The 23357-nt window shown below is 41.7% G+C and overlaps 1 protein-coding gene across 1 annotated transcript in view; it reads left to right on the forward strand.

The window, feature by feature from the left end:
• The first annotated feature begins 15589 nt into the window (after positions 1-15589).
• Positions 15590-23357, forward strand: part of LOC122550244 (uncharacterized) — a 265713-nt gene continuing 257945 nt past the window's right edge. The window contains exons 1-2 of the mRNA XM_087987130.1: positions 15590-15743; positions 19649-20196. Coding sequence (XP_087843256.1) covers positions 15602-15743; positions 19649-20196 — 690 coding nt within the window. The 5' untranslated portion in view covers positions 15590-15601. The remainder of the gene's footprint in view (positions 15744-19648; positions 20197-23357) is intronic.

Raw genomic sequence — 23357 nt, forward strand, 5'->3', positions numbered from 1 at the left:
TTTAAAATGATCAGGTAGACCTGTCTTAATGTAGAATCTTAGTCCCAGCCACTTGCCCCTGAACCATTCCAGAGTATCAAGGGAGAGAGAAACAGTTAAAAGTTAAAAATCACACAACACCAAGTTATAGTCCAACAGGTTTAATTGGAAGTACGCTAGCTTTTGGAGCACACTGCTCCTTCATCAGGTGGTTGTATAAATGAAACTCTATCATTGAAATTATTTAGGCTTCTGACTGAATTCATCAGGCAGGTACTGGGAACATGTCTTGTGCTTTCTGTTTCATGAAAGAGAATACATTAGAATCAACCCAATGAGCTGTCTCACACATTAGTTATAGTATATAATAGATTATGTGACTAATGGGAACCTAGAAATAATCACTGCAGTGAATTGCTTATTACTTTCTCCAGGTAAATTCTGCTTTTATTCAGCTTTAGACTGCATTTTGATTCATTGAAAATGTATCTGCCTGATGAATTCACTCAGAAGCCTAAATAATTTCCATGACAGAGTTTCATTTATATAGTTGCAGTGAGCTCTCTGCACATTGAGAATTGCTGGACAATCAGGTTGTGGATATGGGACAGAGGTGAAATGATAAGGAAATCACATGCTTTGAATTTTGATTCATTAAATTAGGAAAAGGGAGGTTGGGAGACAGCCAGAGAAGGTTGGAAAGAGACAGGTAAAATATTATCAGACCAGAGGTACCATTAAATAGTATTAAAAATGCACCACACCCCCAAAAAATGTGATAATCAACTGGATTTGGGATGGCATCCATTAATCCCTCAAGAACCATTTGTTAGACAACACTACATTATGTCTGGAAAGAGTAAGGGCTGCAGATGCTGGAGATCAGAGTTGAAAAATGTGGTGCTGGAAAAGCACAGCCACTCAGGCAGCATCAGAAGAGCAGGAGAATCAATGTTGCGAGCATAAGCTCTTCATCAGGAATGAGGCGGTGGCCCAAAGGGGCTGAGAGATAAAAGGGGGGGGGGGGGGTGATTGGTGATGGTGGTAGTGTGGGGCTGGTGGGAAGGTAGCTGGGAATGTGAGAGGTAGATTAAGGTGGGGGTTAGAACATAGAACATAGAACAATACAGCACAGAACAAGCCCTTCGGCCCACAATGTTGTGCCGAACATTTGTCCTAGCTTAAGCACCTATCCATGTACCTATCCAATTGCCGCTTAAAGGTCACCAATGATTCTGACTCTGCCACTCCCACAGGCAGCGCATTCCATGCCCCCACCACTCTCTGGGTAAAGAACCTACCCCTGACATCCCCCCATACCTCCCACCCTTAATGGTGATAAATCGGAGTGGAGGGTGGAGCAGATAGGTGGGAAGGAAGATGGACAGATAGGACGGTACTGGGTTGGGAGGTTGGATCTGAGATAAGGTAGGGATGAGGGGAAATGAGGAAACTGTTGAAATTGACATTGATCCCATGTGGTTGGAGGGTCCCAAGGCGGAAGTTCAGATGTTCTTCCTCCAGGTGTCGGGTGGCTAGGGTTTGGCAGTGGAGGAGGCCCAAGACTTGCATGGTGTGGGAGGGGGAGTTAAAGTGTTCGGCCATGGGACAGTGTGGTTGTTTAGTGCGTGTGTCCCAGAGATGTTCTCTGAAACATTCTGCAAATAGGCGTCCTGTCTCCCCAGTGTAGAGGAGACCACATTGGGAGCAACAGACACAGTAGATGATGTGTGGAAGTGATCTATTGGATATGGAAAGATCCTTTGTAGCCTTGGATGGAGGTGAGGGGGGAGGGGTGGGTGTAGGTTTTGTACTTCTTGTGGTGGCAGGGGAAGGTACCAGAAGTGGAGGGTCAGTTGGTGGGGGGCCGTGGACCTAACAAGAGAGTCATGGAAGGAATGGTTTCTGCGGAACGCATGAAGGGTTGGGGAGAGAAATTTATCCCGGGTGGTGGGGTCTGTTTGTAGATGGCAGAAATGGCAGAGGTTGATACTGCTTTATCCGGAGGTTGGTGGGGTGGAAGGTGATGACCGGAAGTTCTTTGGAAGTTCTGTTGTGGAAGTTCTGTCTTTGTTGCGATTGAAATTGCAGTCCTTGAAGAAGGAGGTCATCTGGGATGTTCTTTGGTGGAATTGGTCCTCCTGGGAGGAAATGTGGCAGCAGCAGAGGAATTGGGAATAAGGGGTAGTGTTTTTACAGGAGGCAGGCTAGGAGGAAGTGTAGTCCAAGTAACTGTGGGAGTTGGTGGATTTAAAGTAGTTGTCTGTGTTGAGTTGGTCACCAGAAATGGAGAGGTCCAGGAAGGGCATGTTGAATTCATTGATCTGGGAGTGCTGGGGGATGAAAGAGAGGCCTTCTTTATTGAGGACTGATTGTTCATCCTCAATGAGAGGGATGTCTGGCAGAATGGTAAAAATATGGCAGGGCTAGAAGCTAGGACCTAGTGTTAGGTTGGAGTTGGGAGTGGGGGCAGAGACTGTCTCTAGAGTGGTGTGGTTATGATTTTGTAGGTGAAGTTACCAACAGAAGTGACGCTCACCATTGGGGTCAGAGGGGCAGAAGCGATCGATGCCTTCTCGATGCATCTCCGAAGGTAGCTGTACCGGCACCACTCCCAACCTTTTCCTCCGCTACATCGATGACTGTATTGGCGCCACCTTGTGCTTCCACAAAGAGGTTGAACAGTTCATCAACTTTGCTAACACCTTCCACCCTGACCTCAAATTCACCTGGACCATCTTAGACACTTCCTTCCCCTTCCTGGACCTTTCCATCTCCATTTCCAGTGACTGACCCAATATAGACATCTACTTCAAGCCCACCAACTTCCACAGCTACCTGGAGTACACTTCCTCCCACCTTGCCTCCTGTAAAATCGCTATCCCTTATTCCCAATTCCTCCGCCTCTGCCGCATCTACTACCAGGAGGACCAACTCAAGGACTGAAATTACTCCTCCCACGTGGTCGACGATGCCCTCCAACTCACTTCCTCCATTTCCCACACCACTGCGCTTGAATCCTACCCCTCCAATCGCAACAAGGACCGAACCCAGAACCCACTTTGTCCTCACCTACCACCCCACCAACCTCCGGCTGCAACACATCATCCTCTGTCATTTCCACTACCTACAGACAGACCCTACCATCAGGGATATATGTTCCTCCCCACCTTTATCTGCGTTCCACAGAGACCATTCCATTATTCCATCCACAACTCCCTTGTTAGGTCTACATTCACCACTGATCCCCCCCCACAACACACCCATACCCCACTCCCGGCACCTTCCTCTGCCATTGTAAGAAATGCAAAACCTGCGCCCACACCTCCCCCCTTCACCTCCATCGAAGGCTCCAAAGGATCCTTCCATATCCGACAGGGATATACCTGTACTTCTACACATGTCATCTACTGTATCCATTGCTCCTGATGTGGTTGCCTCTATATTAGTGAGAGAGAGCGCCAACTTGCGGAATGTTTCAGAGAACATCTCTGGGACACACGCACTAAACAACTCAACCACCCTGTGGCCGAGCACTTTAACTCACCCTCCCGCTCAGCCAAGGACATGCAAGCCCTGGGCCTCCTCCACCGCCAAACTCTGGCCACCCGACACCTAGAGGAAGAACATCTGAACTTCTGCCTTGGATCCCTCCAACCACTCAGGAACAATGTTGATTTCACCAGTTTCCTCAATTTCCCTCCCCCACCTTATCCCAGATCCAACCTTCCAACTTGGCACTGCCCTCTTGAACAGTCCGAACTGTCCATCTTCCTTCCCACCTATCCTCTCCACACTCCTCTCTGACCTGACCCCATCACCCCAAACCTTTATCTACCTATCACATTCTCAGCTACCATCCCCCCCAGCCTCACACCCCTCCCCACCCCAATTTATCTCTTAGCTCCCTTGGGCCTCCTCCTCATTCCTGTTGAAGAACTCATGCTCAAAATGATGACTCCTGCTCCTTGGATGCTGCCTGACTGGCTGTGCTTTTCCAGCTTTTTCGACTACATTCAATCTGTCTGGTGTTATGGACCAGGCCAGACTCCCCCAAACCATTTCAAGAAAGTAACCCGGACTCTAACTTTGCCAGTTGATTTAAGCAGGTGTAAAGAGGATTTTCCAGGAGAGATGCAACTGGTCCAACCACTTAGTTTTAAACAAAACAGAATTTATTTGCAAGATTACCAAATGAAACACAAACAAAAGATAACCGAATACAGAGTAATTTAACCTATTTGAATACCCAACAGACTATCCCAAATTAATGATGCTGTTCCAAATACTTGTAACAATCCCCAAAAGCTAACCTTGTTAAAGGAGCATCATCATCACACTGGTACCCTACTTAAAAATTGCTATTAATGCAAAAGTCCCTGATTAGCAAATATAATGAAGCTTTCTGCTGGGACCATTAGCTTCCAGTCTGAAATCCCTGATCAAAATTGTAGCAGGTGGAATAATGGAAAAAATATGACTGAATGTTCTGCACTCCAAATTTGTGTTCACTATCACCTCCCACCCAGGTGAGAACAGAGATGAAAATCCGCCTTTAGAACTGCAATGTTTGTTACTCCTGTTAATCATGTTCAATGTTAAAGTGGTCATATCACTCTTGCTGTACTCTTATTATCAGAGCGTGTATCACCTTGTAATTTCACAAACTGGTCACTTACATTCCATAAGTTCTTCAAAAATCATTTGCGAATGATTTGAATGACCACTTATTGTCAGTAACTAAAATGTCTAATACCAAAAATAAGAATTTAAATAATGTTAAAAATTCAAAATACATGTATTTTGTGATAACATGATTAAATTTGATGATTTAATTATCCTTACTTTGTTTATTAAAGCTTTTATCGAATATTTTATCCTTTCTCAAAAAAAACATTGCTTTCTTTCCTTCTAATCAGAAATATAATTTTAAGTTACATAGTCTGTAGTTCATAGAGAAGAAGTTATTTCAAGAATTGGTCAGTCCGATTTAGGCAGCAGTACTAACAGAATATTTTCCTTTTGATTCTACCATTTAGTGCACAATAGCTGTTCTTTAATTACTATATAGGTTCCATAAAAATTAATACTCCTGAATTAAATCTCAAACAGCATTTGTTGCAGTCCAAGATCCCACTTAACAGAAGTAATATTTACTCAGTCACTATAAATGAGTTTTCCTGATGTTATCTGTTATATAATGTAATTGGTTTTATAAGGAAACAATTGTCCTCTGATTCATTATGAGTAAAGGTACATATATTACTCTTTTAACTAATTCACAGGAAATGGGTGTTACTGACTAGACCAACATTTAATGTCCATTCTTATTTTCTTTTGAGAAGATGGCAGTGACTGCCTTCCTGAATCACTGTAGTGCAGATACACCACAGTGCAGTTTAGGCAGTCCAAAATTGTAAATCCAATGACAGTGAGAGAATAGCAATATAGTTCCATGCCTGGATGGTGTGTGATTTGGCAGGAACCAGCAAGTGATGTTGCTGTGATGCATCTGCTGCTCATGTTAAAGGTGTGATAAAGTAAGCTAAAGTCCATGTATGCCTCCCTTATAGACTCAGTTTGACAGAAAGTTTGGACTGAGTTTCTGTACTTAACAATAGTTCAAATAAATAAGTTCTAGCTACAGGTAAATAACTATGAACTGTCAACATATAACTCTACTAGTTAAAACTCTAATCCACTTATACACACATACAGTTAGACACACACACAAAAGAAAATGATTATCATTGACCGAAGAAAAGGCTGGGAAGGCAATTCAACAGCCCATGTCCACAGGATTTGGTTATAGACCAACAGGTTTATTTGCAAGTACAAGCTTTCAGAGCGCTGCTCCTTCATCAGGTAGCTAGTCAGGCAGGATCATAGGACACAGAAAATCAAAGTATCATACAACTGCCCTCCTAGCTACCTGATGAAAGAGCAGCACTCTGAAAGCTTGTACCTTTAGGTAAATCTATTGGACTATAACCTAGTGTTGTGTGATTTTTAACTTTCTCCAACCAAGTCCAACACCAGCACCTCCACATCATAGCAGCAGAATTGTACTCCAGCTCAATTTGCAATCTCATGGCTCAGCATATCCCTACTCAACCATTACCATCAGTCCAGGGGATCAACCCTGGTTCAATCGAGATTGCAGGAGGGCATGCTAGGAACAGTACCAGGCATACCTAAAAATGAGGTGTCGATCTGATGAAATGAGTAAACAGGTATATTACTATGCCAAAAAAGATAGTCAGCCAGTGATCATGTGGTAGAGAGAGTTAAGTGATCCCATAGCCAACGGATCAGATTGAAGCTCAGCCAAATCCATTTGTGAATGGTGGGGGACAATTAAACAGCTCATTGGAGGAGGAGTCTCCACAAACATCTCCATCCTCAATGATGGAAGAGCCTAACATATTCAGTGCAAAAGATAAGGCTGAAGCATTTGCAGCAACCTTCAGTCAAAAGTGTGACTGGATGATCCATCTCAGCCTCCCCCAGTGGTCCTCAGTATCACAGGCACCAGTATTCACTCCATATGATATCAAGCAATGGTCGGAAGCATTGGATAGTGCAAAGGCTATGGGCCCTGACAACATTCTGCCTGTTACCCTGGCAACATCCATGTAAACCTTTTCTGAACCCTTTCAAGTTTCAAAACATCTTTCCTACAGCAGGGAGACCAGAATTGAATGTTGTCATGAAGCTGGTCCTTTTCTCTAAAACTGTACCTTTTCTCAAAGATACAGTTTTTGTATAGGATTTGGTACAGAGGTAAAAGGGTATTGATAGGCCTTTTTGTTTATATGTAAACAGATAAGATTTTAGGCCAAAGCTTTTATGTTTTTAGAAGTAACCTGTATAGTGACAGGAGAGTGGCCAATCCTGGAAACTGAAGTTAACTTAGAGTCAGTTCAGCTGTGGAGCTGTGTGGAAACAGGCTGCTACACTCTCTCTCTTTCTGCCCTTCTAAGTTTGACCTGTAAACCTTTGTTTCATTTTTACTGTGTTTAAGGGGGTTTGTTTATTGAGACTGTTGTGTATATTCGGAACAGCATAATTTACTTTGGATAAACTGAGTTTTGTAGGGGTTCTTTATCCTGTTCTTTGTGTCTCATTGTGTAATTTGTGAATACCTTTTTGTCTGTCTTATAACCTGGTAGTCAACCAAGCTAACTTACTCCGGGTAAGTTTCACCGTACACTTACTGAAACAAATTGCAAAGTTATAGTCTGGGTTGCCTGCTTAAGAATGTTTTGAGTGGTCTGGCCCAGTCCATAACAGATTGGGGGCTCTTTACAGGATTTTAAACAGCGAGTGGTAGGTGCTAGTGTCTTTATTTTGGGTATTGGCTTGGCTGGGTAGACAAAGCTTGGGATAGTAATGGCTCTTTAAGTCACCAACGTTTTCTGGAAGTGGATGCAGTGACTTTGGAAGTTTTGCAAAAGGTGAATAAGACCAAGCTGCAGGAGTTAGCAGACCAACTGGGGTTAGAGCTGCCTCCTTCTATGAGGAAAGGAGAGATAATTACAGCAGTCGCTCAGCATTTAAACTTGCTGGAGAAACCATCAGAATCTACAAAGATGGCCAGATGCAAGTGAAGCAATTTGTGTTAGGGGCGAGAGATAGGGAGAGGGCAGCAGAAATGAAACGGCTTGAGTTACGATTAAAAATAGAAGAGAGAGAAAGAAAGAGAGCATTTGAACTTAGAAACTGACATTTAAAAAGGAAAGTCAGCTTAAAAGGCTGGAAATAAAGGGTGAAGGTAACCTGAGCAAGGAAGAGAGTGAAGGTGAGAATGCCCCTGGTAGTCAGAAGCCGAGTGAGAAACTGTTTAAGTATGTTCAAGCATTGCCTAAATTTGATGAGAACGATGTGGAGGTCTTTTTCATCTCATTTGAAAAGGTGGCTAAACAAATGCAGTGGCCTGTGGCAATGAGGGTTTTGTTGATCCAAACAAAACCTTTAGGTAGGGCTAGTGAGGTCTTTGCAACACTATCAGAGGAGGTATCTGGGGAGCATGAAGAGGTGAAAAAAGCCATCTTCAGTGCACATGAGCTTGTACCAGAAGCCCATAGACAACATTTCAGGAATCTAAGGAGGGACCCTGGTCAAACCTCTATTGAGTTTGAAAGGACCAACAGAGTAATTTTGATAGACGGATAAGAACTTTAAAAATCAAGCAAACCTACAATGTCCTTAGATAGGTAAATATTTTGGAGGAATTTAAAAAAATTCACAGCCTGAAGTTGTGTCGAATTTTAGAGAACAGCAAGGTTAGCAGCTGAAGTGTCTGATGATTATGAGCTGCTCCATAAAACATGGTTTGGCTTCCAGAATCAATTTCAGTGCATGAGGGATAGAAACTGGGGCAAAGAGAAATCCTCCCATGGAAAGGGAAAGGTAGAGAGCTCAGTGAAGATCATAGGATAACTTACCACAGGGTAAAAAGGAACCCTTGAAAGCGACAAAGAAGTTAAAAAGCTCTGGTGTTTTCATGGTAATAAAGTGGGCCACACAAAATCACAGTGTTGGTGGGCTAGGAGAAAGCCAGATGTAGGAAAACCGGACAAGTCTGGGAATTTTGTTGGAGTGGTAACAGAAGCACGGTGGAAGCTAGAAAGCTGCATCAGAGTGTAAAAGATGATCAGAAGTTGGTTAAGGAGGAAGTTCCTGATTTGCTTAAAAATATACATGCAAGGAAATGTATATTCACCTATGCCAGGGGAAGCAGGTAAAGAGGTTATGATATCACGGGACACAGGATCCTCTCAATCTGTAATTTTGAAAATCTTTGTCAAGCTCATTAATCCGGGAATGTAGAGGGATGAAGATGAGGCCTCATTCCTGATGAAGGGCTTATGCCCGAAACATCAATTCTCCTGATCCTCGGATGCTGCATGACCTGCTGTGCTTTTCCACACCGCACTCTTGACTCAGTCTGTAATGCTGAAGGATGAGGAGACATGTACTCCTGAAGGACTACTACCAGAAAAGGTATTGGTAACAGGAATCCATGATGAGGCAAAAACCACTCATTATGTAAAGTAAGGCTAGTGTGTCCAGAGAAGAGTGGAGAATCTGTGGTAGGAATACTGGACAAATTCTCAGCTCCAGGAATACAATTTGTCCTTGCATATAATATAGATGATTCACCGGTAGGCGTGCTGTCTACTCTAGTTGAAATGCCAGTGGAGACGCAGGCAACGGAAGAAACGAAGGAATTTTCCCTGACTGGGTAGTAATGAGGTCACAGAAACACAAGCTGAAGCAGGAGAGATCAAAAGGCACAGATAAGGAAGCTGAAATAGCGTTATCAGAGACTTTTTTTGGATCAGATAAGTGGGACAGAACAGGAGCAAATAGGCAAACATGCAAGTATCTTTACCTCTGCTAAGCCTATTGAGTTACAGCAGAAAGATGAGAATTTAAAACACTTACAGAAAAGGAGAGTGAATGCATCCCTGTGTGCTATTACTTAACAAATGATGTCTTAATGAGGAGATGGAGACCATTACACATTCAAGCAGGTGAGAAAAGGGCAGAAGTTCATCAGATCATTTTGCCAGTAGAGTAAAGAAAGGAGGTGCTGTGGGTGACGCATGAGCTATTACTTGGAGATCATTTAGGAGTAAGGAGAACACAGGCTAAAATACAAAGTCATTTTTACTGGCCTGGATTACCCAAAGATGTAGTTGACTTTTGCCAGATGTATCAAACATGTCAGCATACAATCGGAAAACCACAGGCAATAATAAAACCTGCACCTTTAATACCTATTCCAGCATTTGGGGCACCTTTTCCAAGAGTCTTGATTGATTGTGTAGGTCCCCTACCTCAAACAAAGAGTGGGAATAAGTATTTATTAACAATAATGGATGTATCGATGAGATTTACAGAGGCTGTCCCAGAATGCAATATTACAGCTAAAAGGGTTGTAGAAGAATTACTCAAACTTTTTATTAGATATGGACTATCAATGGAGATCCAGTCAGATCATGGATCAAACTTCACATCCAAACTATTCAAGGAGGTTATGGATAGTTTGAAAATAAAGCAATTCAAATCTACTATGTACCATCCAGAATCGCAGGGGGTGCTAGAGAGATGGCATCAAGCACTAAAGACCATGATGAGGGCTTATGGTCTGGACTATCCAGATGATTAGGATAAGGGAGTTCTGTTTGTACTTTTTGCGATCAGAGATGCACCAAATGAATCAACCAAATTCAATCCATTTAAATTAATTTTTGGGCATGAAGTAAGAGGACGGTTAAAATTGATTAAGGAGAAATTAATAAGCCAGAATTCAGAGATCAACCATTTGGACTCTGACAAATTTTACAGAACAACTAGATAGTGCTGGGGAGTTGGCGAGACAGCATTTAAAGGTACCTCAGCATTCAATGAAACAGGAAGTGGATAAGAAATCACAAATTTGTAATTTTGCGGTTGGGGATAAGATATTGGTGGTATTTCAGTAACAGGTGAACCTTTAAAAGCAAGGTTTAGTGGACCTTATCAAATGGAGAGGAAATTGAGTGAGGTGAACTACTTAATAAGGACTCCAGGCAGGAAGAAATCTCATAGAGTGTGTCATGTGACTGTGCTCAAAAGCTATTTTGATAGGGAAGAAAAGCAAGAGGAGAGTGTGTTAATGATTACAGCACAGAAGGAAGAACCAAGTTCAGAGGATTCTGAATTGGACATTCCTCAAATCAATTGGACAATGAGGAAGTTGTCAAAAATTGGGATAAATTATTGAGTTACCTTCCACAAGAAAATTGAGGTGACCTGAAATAGTTATTACTATCACATGGGGAGATATGCGGAAATAAACTGGGAAGTACTAACCTAATTGTGCATGACATAGATATAGAAGATGCTGTTCCGATTAAGCAACATCCTTATAGGCATAACTCTGTAATGTTAGCACAGGTTCAGAGGAGGTAGAACACATACTCCAAGATGGCAAAATCGAAGTGAGTTACAGTGACTGGAGCTCACCCATAGTCATGGTGCCAAAGCCAGATGGTACCCAATGATTATGTGTGGACTATCGCAAAGTCAATGCCGTTACAAAGACTGATGCATATCCAATTCCATTAGGACTGTATCGAAAAGGTGGGACAAGCAACTTACATTTCTAAGTTGGGCTTGCTCAGAGGCTGCTGGCAAGTACCTCTGTCAGAAAGAGCAAAGGCGATTTTGGCTTTCGTAACACCAAATGGACTACAGTGGGAACTCGATTATCCAAATGTGATGGGCGGGCACAATTTCGTTCGGATAATCGATTATTCGAAAAATCGATTAAAAGTCTTTCCTCTGGGACTCGGAGTTTTAAAAGTCTGCTCCTCGTTCAGGAGACTGCAGCAGCACAGCGTGCTAGATCGCAGCTCTGACACCGCCCCCCTCTCCCTCCACCCACCATCCAACATCACCCCACAACCTGATCCAACCCCGCACCCCGCACCCTAAACCCCTTCCAACCCTGCCCCCAGCTCCCCACCCAGTCCAACCCTGCCCACCGCTCCCCATGCGGTCCAACCCTGCCCCCAGCTCCCCACCTGGTCCAACCCCACCCACTGCTCCCCATTCGGTCCAACCCTGCCCCCAGCTCCCCACCCGGTCCAACCCCGCCCACCACTCCCCACACGGTCCAACTCCGCACCCCAGCACACAGTGTGCGAGCGTCCGTGCTCTCTTCCCCCCCTTGGCCCCTCTCCGGGGAATCCGGACTGTACACCAACAATAAAACTGCTGCTGCTGCCTTTCTGGGGTAAGTCTCCAAATAGTGCACAGACACAGCCACAGCCACACACACAGCTTTTGACTGTAAATTTTTGACACGTTCCATGTTTGCCCTGCACAGGACAATGTTGGAGCGATCATTTCTGGGAAGCGGGGGGAGGGGGGAGTGGGGGGGGGGGGTGGTTAAGGTACACCCCTATGTAGAACTCCAGGGAAAATGTGGGGACAGAGAGAGGGTGGGAGGTCAGTCATTTGGAGACGGTGTCTCTTTAATCACTGTAAACAAAAGACGCAATCACTGCTTGAAACACGTCTTTGATGTAATTTCTATCAGGACCTCTAGATCTCCTTCGGATATTCCAATTTTCGGATAACTGGTATTCAGATAATTGAGTTTCCTCTGTATAGCAGTTCAAAGTCATGTCATTTGGTATGAAAAATGCTCCAGCCACATTTCAGAAACTGACTAATAAGGTTATTGTTGGGTTACCCAACTGTGTGGTGTACATTAATGACCTGGTGATTTTTAGTCACTCATGGAAGGAACATTTACAGCATTTATCAGACTTGTTCAATTGACTTCAGAAGGCAGGCTTGGTGGTAAGCCTAGTTAAAAGTGAATTTGCCAAAGCCCAAATCACCTACCTGTGCCTTTTTATTGCACACGGACGAATGGCTCCACGGGATGCAAAAACAAAAGTAATTGGAAAACTTCCCACACCGTTGACAAAAAGAGCAGTACTACGGTTCCTGTGATTGAGTGGACTTTACCGAAAATTTGTGACAAATTTTAGCAGTGTGGCTACTCCACTGTTAAAAAAGAGCAAAAGGTTTCAGTGGACAGCGGACTGTCAAAAAGCGTTTGACAGCTTAAATACTGTGTTAACCATTACCCCAATATTAGCCACACCTAATTACATGAAGCCTTTCAAGGTGGCTATCGATGCCAATGATGTGGGTGTCAGTGCGGTGCTCCTACAGGAGAATGACTTGGGGATAGAAAGACTCATCAGGTATTCTTCCAGGAAGTTGAATGTTCATCAACAGAAATATTCAATGGTGGAAAAAGGGATTTTGAGCTTGGAGTTGGCATTGCAACATTTCAGTGTTTATATTGCCAGCAATGCATCTGAGACTATCGTATACAATGATCATAACCCATTGACATTTGTGGAAAAGCTTAAGAACAAAAAGGCCAGACTGTTTAGATAGAGCTTGTTGTTGCAGCCTTTCAATCTGACAATTGTGCAGATGGCAGGTTGCGAAAACATGATTGCCGATGCGTTATCAAGATTCGAATGAGGTACATTCGGTGGCAGGTGTATCATGGCCTCAATTTGCATGTGGTTGTGCATGTTTGCATGGTATAGTTAGTATTGTGTATATGTGTGTTTTAGACTATTAACTGGGTTTTTTTGAAGGGTTTTAAAATGAAGCCATCTTTGCATATTGATGGTTCATTTTTATTAAGGCAGGAGGTGACACAAAGCCGGTCGTTTTCTCAAGGATACTGTGTCCTTGATTTTTTTCAGAGGGGTCAAAAAACACTCCGGGCTCCGAAACGGCTGGGTTTGGTACAGAGATAAAAGAGCATTGATAGGCCTTTTTTTCATATATGTAAACAGATGAGACTTTAGGCCAAAGCATTTATGTTTTAGAAGTAACCTGTATAGTGACAGGAGATTGGCCAGTCCTGGAAACTGAAGTTAAGTTAGAATCAGTTCAGCTGTGGAGCTGTGTAGAAACGGACTGCTAGACTCTCTTTCCTCTGCCCTTCTAAGTTCAACCTGTAAAGCCTTTGTTTCATTTTTACTGTTTGTTTATTGGGACCATTGTGTATATTTGGAACAGTATAATTAAGTCTAGTTTGGATAGACTGAGTTCTGTAGGGGTTCTTTATTCTGTTCTTTGTATTTCATTGTGTAATTTTATGAATTGTTTTGTCTGTTTTAAAACCTGGTAGTCAACCAAGCTAACTTACTCTGGGTAAGTTTCACTGTACACTTACCAAAACAGATTGCAAAGTTATGCTCTGGGTTGCCTGCTTACGAATGTTTTGAGTGGTCTGGCCTAATCCATAATAACAATGCAGTATTCCAAAAGTGGTCTAACCAATGTCCTGTACAGCTGCAACAAGACCTCCTAACTCCAATTCTCAATGCACTGGCCAATAAAGGCAAGCATACCAAATGCCTTCTTCACTACCCTGTCAACCTGTGACTCTGCCTTCAAGGAACAATGAACCTGCACTTCAAAGTCTCTTTGTTTAGCAACACTCACCAGGACCTCACCATTAAGTGTATAAGTCCTGCCCTGATTCGCCCAACCAAAATGTAGTACCTCATGTTTATCTAGACTAAACTCCATCTGCCACTCCTTGGCCTATCAGCCCATCTGATCAAGCTCCAGTTGTGTTCTGAGGTAACTTTCTCTGCTGTCCACTACACCTTCAATTTTGGTGCCATCTCAAATTTACAGAAACATTATTTATCATTAATGATGCAATTCTTTTCTACAAAACAATGCTCTTCAGGCTCATTGGATGAGATTAGTAATTAAGAAGTAATTATTACTGTATTAAACACTGAGTTAAATGGAAAAAAATGCATTTAGATAATGTTTGTTTTCATGACTCCCATTATCTCTAAGGCTTTACAGCTAAGAAAGCAGTTTTAAAGTTTTATCACTGTTGCTATTTTTTCAATGGTTCTTACCAGATCAACAACACAGCGGGTATAATAAAACGTAATTGCTGGAGAAACTCAGGATGTCTGGCAGCATCCGCGGAGAGAGGAACAATCTGTTTCTCCTTCCATACATGCTGCCAGGCTTCCTGAGTTTCTTCAGCTATTTCTGTTCGTTTGCTCCTGAACATGCTGTCGGTTTCAGTGAAGTGTTGACGGTGAACGGTAAACGCTGACAATGCGAAATCCGGCTTTTCAATCATTATAATAGAGCCGAATTTTAGTGGAAGTTCAAAACCACATCTTCACTTCAAAGAGAGAAAAAAAATCACCATTTGAACAAATGGGTCGGATATAATAGCAGGTTCGTGCCAACTGAAGATTCCTCTGAAATCCTGTTTCAATGCTCGCTGTATACGTACAACTAACCACAAATCCGACAACTACTACAGTTGGAAATCCATGAGCTGATGATGTGCGTGGTAACGTGATAAGAGGATGTCGAAATATTTCCCTCTCTCCATCTTGTGGTGGGGAGTAATATTCATGAGGAGTTTCAGTTGATGATGAACGCTGTCGGCGCCTCAGCACTCACTGCAGCCAGAGACTCCGGACTGGGACTTTGACATTTAGCGAACCACTCGCATTTTCGCTGTGGGATTTTAATCTGAGTAAGATTGTGTTCATGCGCACTTTTGATTTTGTTTCGGAAACATTATTGAAATACCATGTTGTGTTTCACCTTTTACTTTCTTAGATTAAAAGCGTAAAAAGACGACAATTTGTAGCATAGTAAATATTTGCACTTGTTTTATCTTTTATAAAGAAAGCAACTGATAGCTCTAATTGTGTTTCTCCCCCTCCAAATGTGATAGACGGTGTGTATGATTTAACAGAATTAGTGGCATTTTTGAAGATGATTTGAAGAAATTATTGGCTAATTAATATGACAGCGAATTAAAGTGAGCTCGACAATACCCTGAGATGGACACGGCCAGACCTAGTCACTTAGCGATGCAAGTCATAGAGTAACGCTGAAGCTTAAACCGTTTGATGAATATAGAGAACTTTTGCAAAATTACACAGCTGCGGATTAGAGCGTGACTTTAAAAAAGTATTGACCCAACTGTGCTGGTGGTTTTCTGGTTTCTCGGTGACAGGTTTCTCGCGTTGAGAAGATGACAGCTAAAGTGGAGAGATTGATCGTTTTGTTTCTTGGGTTTCTGACATTGGTAACAACCGAAAGTCGCAGCTCCAACGCTGGCCGGAAGAAAGGAAGAAAACACGGTGCAATCGCCCTCCAACTGAACCAGGCTTCAAGTATGGCAACATTTGTTTCATTAGTTTTCGGGTGTTTATCTTTTGTTCTCTTAACAAACGTTGTCATACTCTTACCGGTATTCCGCCGCAAACAGTATCACGAGAAGTTTCTTTTATCAGAAATGTTCACATTTTAAAAACCCATCACTGATTTTTGGATTTGTAGTGGCTAAATTATTTCTTATATACAAAGGAACATGATTTAAAGCGATTAGTTTAAAGATGCAATATAGTCAAACAATGAATTTAAGTTACAGATTGAGTTGAATCTGCTAATGGTACATATCTGTAACTTTAATGACTGCTAAGTTTTTTTTCCCCCCTTAACGGAGTTACCCCGGAGCAGTTCAGACCAAATCTGCCCACTCACTAATGCAGAGGCTGAAAGATCTGTACTGAAAGTCCAGGCTGGGCGGGAAGGGAATTTGTTGCTGTCCCCTACACCATCTGCCTCAGCTGTCAGCCCGAAATATCGGAGTAATATTAAATTACAAACAATACCATAAACGTAGACAGGAATGATTTTTTTTAATCTGGATGTTATTATCTAGTTCTACAGACGAGTTTGGAACCTCACATTGAAAAGGTTACAAGCTCATATATATTAACTGATGCAAAGAGCAGGGCGCTAGCAGTGGTACAGATTGACGAGGAGAAACAGAGCGGGTATATACGTTTGTCAGGTTATAACCAGAGTTCACCTTGTAGCTAGTCTGCCACTATCTAGCACCGGATGCCTTCATAAATCGGTAATTTTATTTTGGGGTCACTCAGTGTAAACGGTCCTTGCATTTACCATATTCTTACCGCTCAGACACAGATGCCTGTGCTTCTTTCCTCTGTTGTGTTGTATGTTTAACTGATACTGTTAGTTACCTCTATTAAAATGGTTGAGGAGAAAGTGAGGTCTGCAGATGCTGGAGATCAGAGATGGAAATGTGTTGCTGGAAAAGCGCAGCAGGTCAGGCAGCATCTAGGGAACAGGAGAATCGACGTTTCGGGCATTAGCCCATTAGGCTAATGCCCGAAGAAGGGCTAATGCCTGAAACGTCGATTCTCCTGTTCCCTAGATGCTGCCTGACCTGCTGCGCTTTTCCAGCAACACATTTCCATCTATTAAAATGGTTGACAAAGTAATGTCATGTACCTGTTTCATAAAGTCTTTTCCAGACTATGGTGGTCCGACATAAATAAATTTTAGTGGGCCTTGTGTCTCAGTTAGTGGGTCTTCTCCAGTTCTAGAAGACCAGGCTTCAAGTATCACCTCCCACAGAGATGTGTCATGACTCTTCCCAGTGGGATAATTCAACACAATTACATAAAAACTGCTTGGGGTTGGATGGTTAAATGGATATATTATAAGATTTGACATTAAAATAGATAGGCAACGTTATTTGCAGTTCAGGCACAACTTGGGTTCAGGTTAATTCTGAACAGATCCTTTCCACTTGAAAATTTGTAATGAGATGGCTGTCAGCAAATTGAAAGATATTGGGGTGTCAAAAACAGGAGCAATTAATGCTTGTGATTTAAATATGGTAACTATTCTGAAAATGTGATGGTCTCAGTGTTATAGTGGGGAAGACTGTAATGCACCTTATGATGGCTTATAATTGTCCAGATTGGAACCAGTCAGAATGGAACTGATAACAAATGGCCACCAACCAAGCTGGCTTGAGTCTGACCTCTGTACTAGTCTTCTGATTTTCATGAGGGCAGAGAAGAGAGCAGCCCCAGTACCCACCCACTCCAGTGGAGGATAAAACTGATTGGGTTGTGGGTTCATGGGGAACAAAGGAAATCCTTTCACTTTCTTGGAGGCAGACAGACTTTAGCATGTTAGATTTTACATCAGTTACGTAAATTGTAAATCATGGATTGGGTGCAGGAAATGCCTCCTTTGAAAGCTAAATAAAGTGGTTTTATAGATCAGCATTCAAGGTTACATCAGTGTTCAGGAAAGGTGAGTTGTTATAGTGTTGTGATTGGAAAGTGTAAGAAGGTATTAAACAATGTGTTCGCCAGATTGTTATTTATGCCAAATATCCAACTGCCAAGTTAAAGGTCAACATTGTAAATGTGAAAGAGTTTTCAGATGAGTTTAAAGTACAGTACATTGCACCCTATTGAAAATATCATCTAGTATGATAACCAAGTGTGAATGTTTCATCTTTATCTTTTGCTTTTATGTACACAGTCTAGACATCTGTTCTGATCATACTTCTGAAGTATGTTTTTTTTACTTTGAATGTTTTATGCTTGTCTTAACTGCAATCCAACCATGTGATCATTTTACACATTCTTCAGATTGGTTACGTAGCTGCTGAGAAGAGTGTTTATTCAGATTGTTGTGGATTATTGGATAGCTTTCAACAGTTACAATAGAGTTTAAAAGAATAAGCCAGAAGAATTAGTCTTATTGCAAGATTCTGAGGGGGCTTGGTAGGATAAATATTGATAAGGTGTTTTAATTAGTGGGGGGATCTTGAACTAGGCGACATAGTTACATAATAAGAGATATTTGTCTAAAGTTGACATGCACAGAAATTTCTTCTTGTAGAGAGTAGAGAATATCTGGAATTCTCTACTCCAGAAAGTTGAAGCTAGATCACCGAAAGTATAAAAGAGGGGTAGATAATTTTTTTGAACTATCAGAGAGTTGATGGCTATGCTGACCTGATTTGAAGAGGAGTTGAGGCCTGGAATGGATTAGCCATGATCATGTTGAACAGTGAGACCAGCTAGAGGGACTGAGTGGCATACTTCTGCTTCTGTTTCTTACGATCTTATGTAATAGGACTTGTGAGCTCAGTTTAGAAAGTGAATAATGGGTAAGGATGTGAGGGTTAATGGCTGAGGGAGTGAATAACTTCGATGAGTGCAGCTGATCAGGAGATTCAATGGCATTTAAGTGAACCATTGATGACCTTGCAAGCACCAGGTCAAGGCTTTTTGGAAACTGAAGTGGGTCTTTTTTATTTATTCAGAGGATGTGGGCATCATTGATTAGACCAGCATTCATTATCTGTCCATAATTGCCCAGAGTGTCAACCAAATTGCTGTGGGTGCGGGGTCACATTATAGGCCAGACCCGGAAAGGGTGACAGTTTCCTTCCCTAAAGGACACAGTGGCATGGTGGCTCAATGGTTAGTACTGTTGCCTCATGGGCATCAAGGATTCACAGGGTGACTGTTTGTGGAATTTACACATTCTCTCCATGTCGTTATGGGTTTCCTCTGGATGCTCCGATTTCCTCCCGCCGTCCATAGATGTGCAGTATAGGCGGATTGACAATGTTAAATTGCCCATAGTGTTTAGGGTTGTGCAGATGAGTTGGACTAGCCATGGGAAATGCAGGGTTCCAGGGATATGGTAGGACGGGGAGGGGGGTGGGGTGGGGTTGGATGCTCCTCAGAAGTAGAATGTGAACTCAATAGGCCAAATGGCCAGCTTCCATCCTGTAGGGATTCTATGACATTAGTGAACCACATGTTTTTTTTCTGACATTCGGCAATGGTTTCATGGCCATCATTAGACTTTTAATTGAAGATTCTTATTGAATTCAAATTCCACCATCTGACATGGCAGAATCTGAACCCAGGACATTAGGCCATTACCTAGGATTAAGAAATAATTGAATTCTCTGGATTAAGAGACTTGCAATAGTACCTCTGACCATTGCCTCCCCAGAAATGTTCCAAAACTGGACTCAGCTGCAGGCCAGCTGTCAGGCCACTTAATGTCTGGACCCCTAGAACTTCCTGTCTACTGGTAGTCTTGGAAGACAATGCTGGAATTGGTCCCACTAGACACATTTAAAAGAATAAAGCTTTTTATTTTGATGAACAAGTGAATGGATGAATGATAACATGCATTCATAAGGTTGTTTTTTTGTTGTTATTAGATCCCAACTGTAACATAGAAGTTGCTTTCATCTTGGACAGTTCTGAAAGTGCCAAAAATCTTTTTGAGAAAGAGAAACAATTTGTAATTGAATTTACTGAAAAAGCTCTGCAGTCTGAACAGATAGAGAACCAAGATCTCAGCTGGAGAATGGCTGTTCTATCATATAGCAGCTCCGTCAAAAAGGACCACACTTTCCGGGACTGGCAAGGGTTTGATAAGTTCAAGAGTCATGTACAATCCATTATTTACATCGGCCATGGCACATATACTTCCTATGCTATTGGAAATGCTACTCAGCTCTTCCAGACTGAGGCAAAGCAGAACAGTGTGAAGATAGCCATTTTAATGACTGATGGGGTGGATCATCCCCACAATCCAAACCTTCAAGATGCTGTAGCCAATGCTAGGAAATATGGCATTTTCCTGTTTGCTATTGGACCTCCACATGTTACTGCAGAATTGTCACCTGTGTCAAGCACTCCATCATCGCAATTTGTCCACAGCATAAACGACTCCAATCTCACAGATAATATTCTTCATGAAATGGTAAGTAGGGTACTGAACAAACTTGCTTACGATTTACACTGCAAATAATTTCATTTGGAACTGGACTGTAAACATTTATTGCATGAATCACAAAGGTAATGTCTTATTAGATGTACAGGTATAGAATCCATACAGTACTGTTTCAGGAATCCAATGGCTTTTTTGATAGCATTTATGCAGTAGGTGATTTCCTCCCTGTACCATAACTACATTTAATAAAAATCATAAATGTTTAGAGCAGAGGTATGCCACCTTGCTTGTGTCTATATTGACAGCATGCTAGAGCAATGCAAGACTCATTTTTTGCTCATTCTTTGCTCACATTCTTGTATCTATTTCAAATGTCAAAGACACAGTGGCCTCTATCTCAACTATTCCCAATGGAAAGCCATTATGCTCCAACAAGCTGTCGCATATATATATTTCATTCCCCATTCTTTCAATGACATTTTTAAAGTATTGACCTCTTATTACTGTCTCAGAAGAAGAAATATTTCCAATTCAGTCTACCAAAGACTGCCAAAGTTTAAGAGACTTGACCATATCTCAGCTTAGCTTTATCTAATTATGTAAATAATCCCAAGTGTCTCAAGTCTCTCTTCTCAATTAAATATTTCCTTTTAGGGCATCATCCTGGTAAATCTGTACCATATGCTCTCTGTGATTTCAGTGTCGTTTCTACATATGGACATTTTGAATTACATAGAACTTCCTCGCTGTGACCTGACCAATAGTTGGTTTAAATTTATTATTACATTTTAAAATATTGTTCTCTATGCTCCTTTTCCTAACACCTAAAATGTTCTTGGCTTTTCTATGACTTTACTAACTTGCACATTCGATTAGTCTTGAGCCTACTATTTACCATGGATTGTGCAGAGTATAGCAGGAAGATCATGGTAAGACAGGGTATGTGGTGTTCCTGTTGAATTTAGAACATAATAGTAGGACTTTGTTTAAATAGGTTTGTTTTCCATCTGGTTCAATTGACAGTCTGACATACTGTGAGAAAGAGAAATCAGCTGCAGAATGCTGAAGTCAGGGAGTCTTGGATATTGGTTCCTGCAAGTGGTGTTGTAGGTAACTGGGTTAAGAAGTGAAACATTGAACATCAGTAGGGTGAATGAAAAGAAAGAATAAAATGGCATCAGATTTGGATGCATCAAGTTGTGGACATAATCCCCAAACCTGAGTTTAGCCTATTTGTCTAGGGATTAACTTTGAGGTTTGTGGGCCAGATATTCATGGATAAGGTGAGAAGATCAAGTCATAAGATTTGCTGCCTGTCAGACATCACCTTTAAAAGGAGCAGTGCCCTTGTCAGGGAGGCAGGATCAAGTTGACAATGAAGCTGGATGTATGGCTTGATCAGGAGGCTAGAATACACACTTGCGTTTGTTGGACCACCAATATGATGGTTATCAGGCCCTCAAACATTCACTTTTCCATCTCCTCTCCTCTCTCCAGTCTACCCAGAAGTGGGTGGGCACTTCTTGACCACTTCAGTGGCTACTAAAGATTTTGCTTATTTAAAAGTACTCATGCATTTAAATCGCTTCAGGTTATTACACTAGCGATCACAATCACTGCAATTCATTCATTTGTGTGCAGCAATTTCCTATAAGCAGCCACATGATGAAAATCAAACAATCTGCTTTAGTGATGTTGATTGAGGGTTAAGTCGTGGCCAGCACAGCAATGGTATCTTCCTGCTCTTCCCCAAAGTAAAAGAGATCTTTTACATCCACGTAAGAGGGCAGATAGAATGTCATCTAACTGTCTCATCCAAAAGATGGCATCTCCACTAGTGTGGCACTCTTTTAGAAATGCACTGCAATATCATGCTAGATTTCTTTGCCTATGTCTCTTCCATACAAACTAAACTCATGACTTCTGATTAATAGAATAATGTCATGACTATCAATCTGCAGTTCTTTAAACCTGTGGGTCCTGTCCCACCTCGAAAAATGAGCAATGCCGTAAACATCTATAAAAAAGTAAAAACAGATGAACGTTTTTGATTGCACTCAATTGATCACAGCAATGTACATCATAACTGGAACCCTTCCACAGGCATTATATGGAGTAGTCTTTTGGTACAAGATCTATTAGCAGACATCTTTTGTGCCAAGTAATAGGAAACAAGGGAAGTCATGAGAAAGTTCTTTGTGATCTATCACACAGAAGTTACTTTATAAACGATAGTCAGGTCAAACTGCAACTTGCACTTAGTCAGTCTCTACCACTGGAGGGCTCAGTACAAATCTTTAAACGCTTCTGGAGAAATACAACAATGCTGTCTATCCTAAACTCTGCAAATGAGAACACAATTGCTTGGCTTCAAGGATTTCCGTTTGCTTAATAAGCAAAAATAAATCAGATAAGATCTGTTTATCACAATTAAAATGAGAAAGTAGTGAAGAATTGCTTGAAATAGGGCAATTACAAAATAGAGAAAGGCTTTAACTACAGGCAAGCCATGTATTGCAGATTTGTGTTTTTTCCCTATTTTCATTCATATGCATTATCTTCAATTTCTGATCTTTTCAATTTAACTTTCTTTTCAAAGCTGGATTAATATGACAACTGCATACCTACATACCTTTAAATCCCCTGCACAGTTAGTTTTAGCTGCCTTTTCGACAGATGTAGACATTGCCTGCAATTGTGCGGCATGGATGTATTTATTTCTTAACCCAAGCCAATTGTTGTTCAGGTTTCACTGCATACACTAAGGGAACTGATACATCCACAGAGTCAGGTGTTTGGAAGAGAGAATTTGAACCAACCTTTACACACTTTAGGAGCAATTAATTAAAGTGATACAATCACAAACATGTGTCTTCTTGTTCAACAATCATAGTTTTAGAGGAGAAAGTGAGGTCTGCAGATGCTGGAGATCAGAGCTGGAAATGTGTTGCTGGAAAAGCGCAGCAGGTCAGGCAGCATCCAGGGAACAGGAGAATCGACGTTTCGGGCATAAGCCCTTCTTCAGGAAGTTTTAGTCTGATCTTATTTATGGGAGCATCGGTGAATCCTAGTTGGCCATCTGCAAACTATAAGATACAATTAACATATGATTGACAATTTACTTTCTCTCTCTTTAGATAAAATTTAGGGATATGTACAAATATGCACAACTGAAATTTCAAAGTTAGTCA

Source organism: Chiloscyllium plagiosum, unplaced genomic scaffold (genome assembly GCF_037043375.1).
Source record: "Chiloscyllium plagiosum isolate Xiang-an unplaced genomic scaffold, Cpla_swu_hap1 HiC_scaffold_5, whole genome shotgun sequence".
NCBI classification, from domain to species: domain Eukaryota; kingdom Metazoa; phylum Chordata; class Chondrichthyes; order Orectolobiformes; family Hemiscylliidae; genus Chiloscyllium; species Chiloscyllium plagiosum.